The 12,969-nt window shown below is 39.4% G+C and overlaps 1 protein-coding gene across 22 annotated transcripts in view; it reads right to left on the reverse strand.

Moving 5' to 3' along the window:
- Positions 1–12,969, reverse strand: part of adgrb2 (adhesion G protein-coupled receptor B2) — a 288,153-nt gene that overhangs the window by 7,900 nt on the left and 267,284 nt on the right. For 12 of the 22 annotated variants that reach the window (XM_057827325.1, XM_057827328.1, XM_057827333.1 and 9 more), the window contains 2 exons: positions 12,610–12,645; positions 11,363–11,476 (listed from right to left, as the gene is read on the reverse strand). The exons of 2 other annotated variants lie outside the window; for them this stretch is intronic. In XM_057827325.1, coding sequence (XP_057683308.1) covers positions 11,363–11,476; positions 12,610–12,645 — 150 coding nt within the window. Of the gene's footprint in view, positions 1–1,673; positions 1,726–6,463; positions 6,546–11,362; positions 11,477–12,609; positions 12,646–12,969 lie in introns of all 22 variants that reach the window. 8 more of the 22 variants (XR_009061841.1, XM_057827336.1, XM_057827334.1 and 5 more) reach the window with 5 other exon arrangements.

Here is a 12,969-nt window from a genome sequence, read left to right on the forward strand (position 1 = left end):
TCCGGTGTGACTTATATGTTTTTTTCCTCTTCGTTGGGCATTTTATGGCTGATGTGACTTATACTCAGGTGTGACTTATATTCTGAAAAATACGGTAGTTCCCCTCCATGTTTCGCGGTCAATGGCAGTTGGCTCCCACGACGAGGGGTCGATATTGGTTCGTGTCAGGGTGCGCTTAAGCTGGTCTTTGCAGGGCATCTTTGGGGCTCCAGGGCAAAACAAGTAGTCTCCTGTAATAATGTAACGAATTGGGTTCCAATGTGGCAGATGTGTTTTGCATGCTGTACCTGAACGCACCGTGTGGTGATGTCACAGAGAAAGAAAGGTGCGGCTGAGATTTTACTTTCTCTTTTAATGTGCTTCTGTTTTTCGCGTCAACTGCGGCGGACAGTAGGCATGTTGTGTTGCACAAAACTGGCGATTTCTTTGGCGATGCTACCACAATAATATTTGTCACCTTAACTTATAAAGACTGGCAAACGGAGGTCAGAGGAGGACCGTGGAGATCGTAGACATTGTATGGCCGTATTGTCGAGCATGTTGACTGATGCGCAAACTACGGTCAATTTTTTTTTATCATTTCCATCTTCATTTCAACGTTAAGAGTCACCTTTTTCCTTTTTTCACCACCTGCATTAATCTTCTTGGAACCCGTGTTGATTTCTCTCACAAGAAAATACGCCGTGCGTCCATCATGTGAGAAAACAAAGAAACTGTGGCGCTGTCCAGATCACCATGTTTCGAGCATGTCGTCGGATGTAGAAACTAACGGCTAGTGAAATTTTACGTCGGATGTCGAAAAGATCGTGTGTCGAAGCGAATGTATGTCGAGGTACCACTGTACTTATTATAAAATACAAGCAAGGAATGTTAAATAATTTAAAAGGTAGGTCTTACTGTCATTTATTCATGTGAAAATAAGTTATCTGTAATTATAATACTGAGCGAAAATAGCTTTATTTTTAGAGGTAGTCATTTGGTAGTTTTAAGACTTGTCAAAGTGACAGGTTCGACTCACTTGCAACCAACAAATTACAGACTTTTCTTTGGTCACTAGAAGCAAAATATTCATATTTTACTGTCATTAATATTCAAAACATCATCCGGCACTGAATAATGATTACAGTACCCAAAAGTATTGTCTAGGCAACGTCTTGCCCACAACATGGGCAAGAAAGATACTCACAGGGGGATTCATTTGGGATTCATACTGCACCATATCCAACTATCATTTTTGTTATTTGCATTTTCTTATGAAGCATATTTTAGAAGCACCACATAGTGATACTTTGTCAAGCCTGTAAAGGCTAAACATGTGGTGTCATCAAATACAACAACAAACACAGAACAAGCTAAACTAAAAGTACCAGATTGCAACCTACAAAAACAGGAGTGAAAGCAAACATTTGCCAAACATTTGAAAAAACACACTTTTCTATTCCTCTGAGAGGAACCTACAAGTTGCATAAAGTAAAAAAAAAAAAGGCGCTGCGAAAAAATACTAATGAACTAACATCTACAGGTAATTCGCATCTGAACCCACAGTCTTTGGATGAAAGAAACCTAGTAAATCAGATGCCATCTCTTTTATAGTGTGGAATGTTAATTATGCTTTGGGAAATAATTTAGGGTGGGTAGGTTTGGGTGTGATGGGTGAAAGGGTTAGACTTTACCTTTGTTGACTTGGATGCCCATGGATCTGTTGACTGTCTGGCTACACTCAAACTGAGATGTGACAATAAGCAACACAAAGACCCCCGTCAGCCAACAAAGGACATGAAATAGGGGAAAAAGCAAAAGAAAAAAAAAAATCAATAAAGGCAAAGTATAGCAAAGCAAAACACATATGGAGTGTTAGGCTTACAGGAAAAAAAGGTAAATGGCATAACAGATGGATAAAAACAAAACACATAAAAATTGCATAAGCAGAGTGAGTGGATACCAGAAATGTTGTCTTGGAAGGTTTTTTACTTTATTCAGAAATAGTATCGGCAGCGATGGCAGTCTTTAGCATCATTTGCCCTTTAGTTGGAATGAAATGGGTTATACAAGGAACAAGACCCTTCAAAGGAGCCAAATTAGGAGAATGTAGGGCGAATAAATTCCATTAGTACAACACATTGCAAACAAACGAGCAATCAGCCGTATTCAGTCTGGGCGGTAATGAGAAGCGATGTGATCCACAGCCAACGCCACCACACTGAAAACAGTCCCCTCGCAAGTGAATCAGCCTTTTACGCCTCCCTTTAATTGGCCCGAAGACATGAAGTGAGCCAAAACAGCACGATGCAACTTGAGTGCAAGTGCATGAAGCCAGTTTTAAGCTTGCTTGATTTTGAAACTACTGGTAGGTTGTCCGACACGATGCTCCATTGCAAAGACAGATTTGCGAGTAGTGCTGGAAACTGTTGTGCATAATCAATGCCGAGGAGGAAAGCATTCATTAGAAAGAAGCCGACGGAGGAATAATCAATCAATTAAGGCATCAAATGAGTTAATAAGGCAGAAATGAGGGTGACAGCAAGACAAATATTGTCAAACTGTGAGGACAAACAGAGGGGAATTACATCTGGGGGGGGGAATGGGAGAGAATAGGCAGATTATCTATATTGTTGGATTAAGAAAGCTCCTTTTGCTTAACTCCAGCAAATTGATTTTTAGGGTCCGCGGGATTTTAAATCGAAGCAAATTGTCCAGCCACAATCGGTAGGAAAAAATGGTTCTTTGTCATTTCAAACGATCTATATTCACTTAATGAGACATAACCAAAGTACACACATTACCTTAGTTAAATGTCCCTTGGGTTGCCAAAAACCATTAATTGCATTTGCCACGGTTATGTATATTTCATAAAACCATCACCTTGAGTCTGACCCCTTCTTTTTATGATGGTGCCTAATGGAAGAACTCTCTTAAGAAGTACCCTACAAAACATCTCTGTACTGAGGTAGCTTCACATTTGAATTTCACGTCAAAAAATCATGCTGTCTTCAATGCTGTCTCTCTGCTTCCAGCTATTTGCATTCAGCAAAGACATGCTGTGTCTAACTGCAAAAGGAAACCAAGCACACTTCATTTAATCAAGAACACAGCAGGCGACAAGAGAGAGATGGTGTCTATACCTTTTGAGAACCACCAAATGCCCTAGCCATCCCATTATCCTGAGCACACTCTCCCTCTGTTCCACGCTCTCGAGCACACAGCATCCATCCAACAAAAACACAAGTATGAATGGCATCATTGGGTACCCCATGAAAATATGTTATGACCTTCTGAACCCTGCAGAGACAAAAAGCTGGCACTCTGGTTAGGACTGCCAAAAGCGGCTCTCAATAGCGTACCGCACGAATGCTATTTTTAGACCGTGATGTCCCCATCGTAACGCGGAAGTGGGTCAACATAGACACGCCCTCGCATACAATCCATGGTATTTCTGCTTGTTTTCTCCGGTAATCTTTCAAAAAAAGAATATGCCGAGTAAACACTGCTGCTATGGAACTTGTAGAGACGACTCTAGACATTACAACATATGAAGGATGTTTTCTTCATACTTTTCCCGATCGGAGGAAAAAATGTGAAGCATGGATCAACTTGCGCGGACGTCCAAAAGACCGGTTTAACGGCAGCAAGGTGAAGCCACTCACATTTCATATGCAGTAAACATTTTGTTGGGGGCCGTGGTCTTAGAGAGGACGAAGAAGTAAGCCATTTTGATTGGACTCACTGAGTAGCATTTGCGATTGCTACACAAAACTACCAATGTAAATTACCCCCAAGAACGGCCAGAGATGTAAGACAACCAGAGGATATAATATATAAGAAAGACAGGGCATATGGTGGGAAAGAATAGATTGTTGAAACAGGAGTGCTAGGTGCATTGTCATTGGAGTAAGGCAATGCACACAAGAAAAAGGTCGATAAAAAATGCTACGTGTGGATCAGGTCCACTCTTTTCCCCCCGTCTTTTTCAGCCTTCGACACACAAGCCATTTATCAAGCCATTTGTATGTTCTTCCACATATTTACCAGTGAATTTGGCACCAGGGACATAATTTTCAGACATAATTGGTAGGTTTGGCTGGGTAAACATCTCGTTCATAAACTATTGCTGCATTTACTATTAGGGACAAATGGGCGGTTGACCCGCCTCGCAACAATAGCTAACGTCATGAATATTAATGAGCAAAAGTGACATGTTGCTTGTGGTACACCATAGAACAATAACGCAGACATGGATGCCCATACATTCCAAGCTGGGCAATTGTGTCTCAAACTAAACATTCTGTATGCTTGATTATAGATGACATTTAAAATGCACTCTGAAGCTCTCTTTGCCATCCCCCACATCATTTTAGAATCTACTATAGTTAAAACAATGTGATTTCAATTCATTGTAATGTTGCATGACTTCACTGTTACGAGTCTTGCACAGCTATAAAGTATTGAAGATCATTTTCATTAATGTATTTTGTCAAACTGTTTTTCCCCCTGAATTCGTTAATTTGTTCCAATTACATCACGCACCTAGATAATGAACTAAGTAAAGACGACTGGTTTCTCAAGCCATAATTATCTTAACCGAAAAGCCTATGATTGATTTTCATCATCGGGGTTAATAGGGAGCCTTGTAAAGAAGTGTGTCTCACATCTTACAGGTTATTTCCATTTGTGTTAATTCAGCATAACAGAGTCATTACTTTACACCCTTAGCCATCAACTAGGTAACTATTAGCATTGCCAACTAAGCAGCAAACAAAAAGAATGGCTGAATCAATGTGTGCTTGTGAAGAGTTGTAATCAGAGGATAATAATTGACAAGGAAAGCAAAAATGGAGAGATGGAAAATCTCTGTACTGTAAGTCCAGTGCACTTGGTTGGAAAATTGGATAAGATAGGGAACTGGAAAAACAAGTCCATATCTCAATCTGTCTCTGTTGGATAGTTTCTGGTATTCACTCATCTCTCCGACAAAGTCAGCCCAAGGATCCAACCTTACTAGGCAGGATCAAGCCTTCTAAACCCAATAAGCCTTTTTGATATTTTAGAAAGGCTCATCAGCACCCATACACACCACACAGTGTTTCGTTAGCCCTGTTTGGTGCCAATGGCCTTGTTTATGGTAAGAGTATAATGTTTTATAAAGTGTTTATAATTCTGTTTAGATGGATCATTGTCTTTATGATTTAATTTTAGGTTATAGTGGTTAAGAGGCTTTCATTTAGGCTTAGGAAGAGAGTGTCTTCATGGTTAGATACTCTACACAGAATGGTGCCACAGCAATAAAATCACAAAACACACGGCAAATGAGCCAAAAACAAACAAACAAAAACACTTTCATTTAGCATCACCAACAGAAGAGAAAATCAAATAGTCTGTATAAAAGTATGTTAGATGGGAGGGGAACTGAAGGAATCGTAAGAAGACAAACTCACAAAAGCATTGCGGTAAATACACATTTGTCAAAAAACATGACAGGAAGGACATACTCATATCACTTCACTATGAGACAAGTAAGGGGCATACTGTTTTTGCAGCTGAGGTTTGACACTGCATTGCAGCACTGATTGCACACTGATTGAAACATGAGGATTTATGGTTTCACAAGCAGAAATGAAATCTCGACACCTGCCAAGCCCCGCCCCACTCAGCTGTAGTCAAGATTGCACAATATTTCCCATTCCTAACACACTGCACTATTGATTACAGATTATAATTGATAAACTGTAGTTACACAAAAGGGTTTGAGTGGCCAGACAGGAAGAACAAGCTTGGGGAAAAGATGTACGCTACACAAGCTATCTGATGATATCTAGCGTTACAAAATAGCTATGACTTGATTTACCACGTGGAATCCTATTAAGATACTAATATTGAACTCTTAATTCATGTAACTCATTTCTGTCTAAGGACTTTTATTCTCATAGCGAAGGGAAAAGCTGCAGCTCCATGTTAAGCATTCTAAATATTAATGTTCTATCATGTCAGTCCGCTTTTCACCAAGTCTAATAGTTCAATTTAGCTGATCTTGATATAGTTACAGAATGTTAATCTGATTTCCGTTTCCATTAAGGCTGTGTGGAAACACAGTGGTTGCATCAGATATATGAATAGGATCACGTCATATCACTGGAACAGTGTGATGATAATACAAGTGATTTTAATTACAGTGTAATCCGTCGCTCCACCTTGCTTTCATCACAAAACTGCAACTGGGTACTGTCTGAAGTCATAAGGAAGGACAAGTCATTAGTTATTGGGACATAGGCCAAATCCTGAGATTTACAGATTAATGTGAACTCTATTCTTCTTGCTTGGTGAAAATGGGACGACTTGTTTTCCACACATACACCGTACATCCAAAGGCAAACTATGAGATGTAGATGAATGAATGGTTCACAACCAAGAATGTCTACTTGAAAGGGGCTCTACTGCACAAGAGTTATGCTGGATTAGCATGCCTTACGTTGACTTTCTTTGTAAACCAGAGAAGCTCTGCGCACGAGTGATGGCTCTGTGTTGTGCCTTGGTGGAGGGGGAGGGGGGACCTGTTTTAGAGAAGGTTAAAGGGTGTTTAGGACGTTGGTAACACCACTGTTTAGACACTTTAGGTATATAAGGAGGGTTTCCCTGAAAATTTCAGAGGACTTAATTCCTTTTTATCTACAGTTGCTAATGAATCACGAGGATAAACAGTGGAATGAAAAAGTATCTGAACCTTTTGGAATTTCTCACATTTCTGCATAAAAATCACCATCAAATGTGAATTCATCTTTGTCAAAATCACACTGATGAAAAAGCAGTGTCTGCTTTAACTAAAACCACCCAAACATTTATAGGTTTTCATATTTTAATGAGCATAGTATGCAAATAATGACAGAAGGGGGAAAATAAGTGAACCATCACATTTAATATTTTGTGGCCCCCCCTTTGGCAGCAATAACTTCAACCAGACGCTTCCTGTAGCTGCAGATCAGTCTGGCACATCGATCAGGACTAATCTTAGCCCATTCTTCTCTACAGAAATGCTGTAGTTATGCCAGATTCCTGGGATGTCTGGCATGGATCGCTGTCTTTAGGTCATGCCACAAGCATCTCAATGGGGTTCAAGTCTGGACTTTGACTTGGCTACTCCAGAACGTGTATTTTGACCTTCTGAAACTATTCTGAAGTTGATTTACCTCTGCGTTTTGGATCATTGTCTTGTTGCAGCATGCATCCTGTTTTTAGATTCAACTGTCTAACGGACGGCCTCAGATTTTCCTGCAAAACATCCTGATAAACTTTTGGATTCATTCTTCCATTAATGAATGCAAGTTGCCCAGGCCCTGGGGAAGCAAAACAGCCCCAAATCATGATGCTCCCTTCACCATGCTTCACGGTGGGGATGAGGTGTTCATATTAGTGAGCTGTTCTATTTTTCCACATGATGTTGTGTGTTACTCCCAAACAATTAGAATTTGGTTTCATCAGTTCACAAAATATTGTGCCAAAACCTGTGGAGTGTCCAAGTGCCATTTTGCAAACATTAAACGAGCAACAATGTTATTTTTTAGACAGCAGTGGCTTCCTTCGTGAAGTTGTCCTATGAACACCATTCTTGGTGTGTGCACAGAGCTATTGGAATGTGTCAGTGATTTCTGTAAGTCTTTAGAAGACACTCTAAGGTTCTTTTTACCTCTCTGAATATTCTTCGCTGAACTCTTGGCGTCATCTTTAGTGGACTGCCACTTCTTGTGAGAGAAGCAACAGTGCCAAACTCTCTCCATGTGTAGACAACTTCTCTGACTCTTGACTGATCAACATCCAGACTTTTAGAGATGGTATTCTTTCCCAGTTTATACAAATCAGCAATCCTTGATTGCAAGTCTTCAGACAGCTCTTTTGACCGAGCCATGATGCACATCAGACAATGCATTTCTTACCGGGTGTGTGTTTTATAGTGGGCTGGGCAGCTTTAAACTACTCATATGTTATTGGGCACACATCTGACTTAATTTGTTTGGTAAAAATTGGTTTCAATTGCTCTTTAAGTCTCCTTAGGCAGATGGTTCACTTACTTATTTTTCCCCTTTCTGTCATTGTTTGCATGCTATCCTCATTAAAGTATGAAAACCTATAAATGTTTGGGTGGTTTTGGTTAAAGCAGACACTTTTTCATCCGTGTGATTTTGATCAGAAAACATTTGATGGTGATTTTATTTAGAAATGTGAGAAATGCCAAAAGGTTCAGCTACTTTTGTATTGTATATTGAGAGCAAGAGAGCTAGCGAAAGAGATATGACCAACTCTGAGAGTGATTTTTGATAGATAACTTGGCTATCTGACAAGGATAGGTTCCAATTCTTATTATGCTTTTTGTGTTCAACAGTGATAATTTAACTTGCAGTGTAATTCAGTTCAATTATACAGCTAACACAGTTTCAGTGCTCACGTACCAAGCATTAAGATCATTGACATTGTCACACAACAAAGGGAAGAGGTTATTAAAGTTAGTATTAAATTATTAAATCATTACTCGTGTTGTAATTGTCTCTTAAGTGGAGGTGATGAAGTTAGCAGAAAATAAACAGACAAATACAACAAACAAAAAGGAAGAAGACAACTACTACAACAAGTACGCACAATCAAATGTGCCGTCTACACGCAGGCACACCTCATCTCCATAATTATTGTATAGTCAGCATGTCCATGTCTGGGGGTGACTCTCAAAGTGAGTTGTTGACAAGTGCACAGATAAATTGAAGCTGGGCCCTGTCAAAGGCCTGACACTGATAGCATTAGATGTGTAATTATTCAGTTAAGTGAACTGCCCACTTTCTTTTAATGGAATAGATTCACTTGAGCATGCAATATGTAGAGTAACCACACTTTCTATTTGATTCATATGACGTCAGCATTTCAGACTTGTGAATCATACGATATATCTTTGATATCATTCGAAAATACGTTGAGATTCCCCATAATTTGATTAGAGTATAATGAAAATTACCCATATGTACAATGGCTAAATAAATACTTTGAAATGATTGTATATTCAATGAATTTCAAACCCTGCGGGGTAAATTTCAAAAGGACTATTCATTACTGTGGAGTACTACCGCACAGATGCTGTGAAAAGTGGTATGCTTATTGTCACTGGGATGATAATTAGGGTACAGCCTCGACTGGAAGACAGCAAATCACAGGATGCATATAGGCACAAAACTATTCACACCCTTATCACACGAGTACACAATTTAATTTAGTGTCTTCAATTTATCAAATTATTTTTGAACTGTGGCATGAAATCAGAGTACCTGAGTAAAATCATACAAGCATGGTGATAGATTCAAACCACCAGCCCTAGAACTGTGAGGTGATGGCATTAACAACTTGTTCTCAAGCTGCTTTATAGGTGTGTTTTTTTCAGAACGCGCTGCTTGTGGTGGAACTGTCTTTGATCACACTGCAGATCTGCAATGCAATATATCACTCATGCCTATACTGGAATTGTAATTTTATTGTTCTTTATTAAATACTTTCTTGACAATACAAGAAATAAATGGGTAGCCGGCCAGAACATTGGACAGTCTCGATGAACATATTGAAAATATTTGAGAGAAGAAAAAAAAAGGCAGGGTATTTTCTCATATGAGTTCCCGTGTGTGGGCGCATGCCATGGCCAATATGATATATGTCAGCTTGCATTCCTAAATCGGTGATGCAAAATGAATGTGAAGCAGTGTGGTGGCAACGCCCGGGGAAAGCACACCTATCGAGGCTGCCAGTCTCCATGCTTGTGCCCTCCACAGATGAGAAGAGTATGTGTTTAAATCTTAATGAGACTGTCCCTCTGAAGGTTAGCACAGAGTGAGCTGGGACTCGCTTTCATCTGCTGCTAATGGTCTTTTAATGAGTCAAAGACGCCTCAGTATTAAGCGCTCATAGGCACCCACCCGAGACGCCCCCTTTCCAAGCATACAGTATCTATACAGTCTTTGCTTATACAGTAGTACCTCTACATACGAAGTTAATTCGTTCCAGGACCTTGTTTGTAAATCTAAATGGTCGTATGTTGAGCAAAATTTTTCCATAAGAATACATTATAATTCCATTAATTCGTTCTACAGCCTGAAAACCTACCAACCCCTTAACAAATACTACGTACTACAAATAGTAATTACACAGAGCAAAACAAATAAATTATGAATAAAAATCGGAATTATAATACAATCGGCGGCGGCGGCTTCAACTCGTGTCCGAGTATTAGTTTCAGTCGTTTATTAGCCAATTTTCGTGGGGGGTGTTTATGTCTAATATGACTTGAGAGGCCATGTCTATGGTGGAATAATCGCTGGCAGGGGTTGTTGTTGTCTCTCATGTTCTTACAAATGGCAATTACACATAGCAAAACAAATACATTATTTATAAAAACTAATAAAATAATAATTATAAATAATAATTCCTAGAATAATGTAACGACTTTGGTTCTATTGTGGCGGACATGCTGCTTGGGTGACGTGCCAGAGAGAGAAAGGTGTGGTGGAGATTTTACTTTCTCTTTTAATGTCTTGTGGTTGGCTGCAACTGCGGCGGACAGTAGGCTTGTTGTGTTGCATAACTTCTGAAATAAATGATAAAAACCTAACGAAGATGGTGATTTCTTTGGCGATGTTACCACAATAATAATTGTCACCTTAACTTATAAAGACTGGCAAAAGGAGGAGGACTGTCGAAATATAGACATTCTACGGCCGTATGGTCGAGCGAGTTCATGGATGCGCACACCACGCTCATATTTTTCTATCATTTGCAACTTCATTTCAATGGTGTCACCTTTTTTCTTCACCCGCAGTAACTGTGTTGATTTCTCTCACAAGAAAATCTGCCGTGTGTCAGTCTTGCGTCGTTGTATTTCGAGCATGTCGTCGGATGTAGAAACAAATGGCGAGCCAATTTTACGTCGGATGTTGAAATGATCGTGTATCGAAGCGATAATATGTCGAGGTACCATTGTATTCACGCTGCATGTTTTTTTCTTTTATTTTCTGCATATGACTGGGATGTGATTTTTTCCAAATCAATGTAAACATTTAAAATATTATTTATTTTAGAATCCTATTCAGACGTCTTTGGTATATTTACATAAATTGGATTTATACTGCTCAGGTCATGCTCTTCCGGACTATATGTCTTCAAAAGGCGACAAACGTCACAATTGACAATATACCGTAATGAATTCATCATTGCAGTTTAGACTTTTTTGCTTTGTACTCCCAGGGGGTGGGGGGCTCATTCTAGGGTTGTGACAAGGCTCAGGGTACTGTATAGTCAAATTGTTTCAGGGATGTTCCGACTCTACTATTTAGGCAATTAGTCTTACCTTGAATGTGGACATGGCTGGGTCCCTGCTATACCTGTCTATGGTGTGGAACTTGGAAGAGTGGTTGAGCTCATGGTACAGCTCTGAGTGTCTTTTGCGAGTGTGCATCACTTTCTGGAAGGGAAGAAAGGAAAGGGGATACCAAAAATGAACCAAAGAGAAATCAAAATAAGGCGAAATGGGAGGGGTGGGCAATATAGGGCTGCCGTGAGGGCTAAGTGGAGAGGGGAGTGTGTACAAAGCAGAAAGGACTGCAGTGATGCTGATCATAAAATAAATTAAAGATGGCCGATGAGCTAGGGGCAGATGCCTATTTCCTAATCTACTGAATTTCCTAAGCTTTTTGTAGAGTTTGGCAACGGGGGCCTGGGGGGATTATTGGTCATTAAAATTGTGAATTTTTTGATCATATCAGTGATAATACTGTATATTTAATGTAAGATTGTTATTGCCCTTTAAAATTAATATTTTGACAGACCTCAAATACAGGTAGTCCTTAAAAATCACAAATGAAATAGCTAATTCGGAACCTTATTCATGCAACAGCCAGTTGTGAATCCAGTTAATTTGCCAGAAACATAAAAGTTAGTAGCTTTTCACAACTCAAACATACTTAAAAAAAAAAAAAAAAAAAAAAAAAAAATCAGGACCATTTCCTATATATTTGGTCCAAAGTGAATATCCAGTCTTTAAAACACTGTATAGAAATAAAAACTCTCGAAGTCTACTGTGATATTCTTTTCTGGTGTGTATTTTGGACAGGAGTTAAAAGACTGGAAATTCATATGAAATCAGGTAATTCTAATAAAACCATGACTATGACACAGACACAGAGCCAAACTATGTTGTTCCAACAAAAACAGTACCAGCCTGTCAACCAAACGCAATGACTCAAAACTCAACTACTAGGACTACTTACATAGACACATAAAACGCCCGACTTTGCTGTTTCTTTAACCAGAACCCCCACAGCGACATTGCAGCCTAATCTCTCTTAATTGAACAAGACAGTGGGATATGTTAGCCATTGTGTTAGCATTTATCAACACATTAATTTGCTGAGACAGAAATAAGGGAATTTGTTGGAGAAACAGCATACTATGACAGTCAGTTTCAAAACCATTATTTGCACTCCATGCAGGGAAGGGATTAAGCGATGCTCCTACATGTGCACTACTAAAGTCCTGGCAGAAGCACAAAAAAAGCAAAGACAGGCAAATGAGAGGTTATGGCGTCCAAAAGCTTACCTCGAAGTCCAGCTCTGAGTATCGTACTCTTTTCCTCTGGAAGAGGAGGGGGGCCGAGGGGAAGAGAAGAAAGCATCAATGTCTACCCCTCAGCTAAAATTGATCTGTTGCTCTGACCCACGCCTTGGCTCATTTCGTTAAAAAGGAAAGAGATATTATGTTCTGTGTTCCAGACATGAAACTGATATTTTTACAGTTCCACGAGAAGAACGGGACAATTACAGTGGGGCAAATAAGTATTTAATGAACCACCAATTGTCCAAGTTCTCCGACTTGAAAAGATTAGAGAGGCCTGTAATTGTCAACATGGGTAAACCTCAACCATGAGAGACAGAATGTGAAAAAAAAAACACAGAAAAT

The sequence above is a fragment of the Corythoichthys intestinalis genome, chromosome 22 (assembly GCF_030265065.1).
Source record: "Corythoichthys intestinalis isolate RoL2023-P3 chromosome 22, ASM3026506v1, whole genome shotgun sequence".
NCBI classification, from domain to species: domain Eukaryota; kingdom Metazoa; phylum Chordata; class Actinopteri; order Syngnathiformes; family Syngnathidae; genus Corythoichthys; species Corythoichthys intestinalis.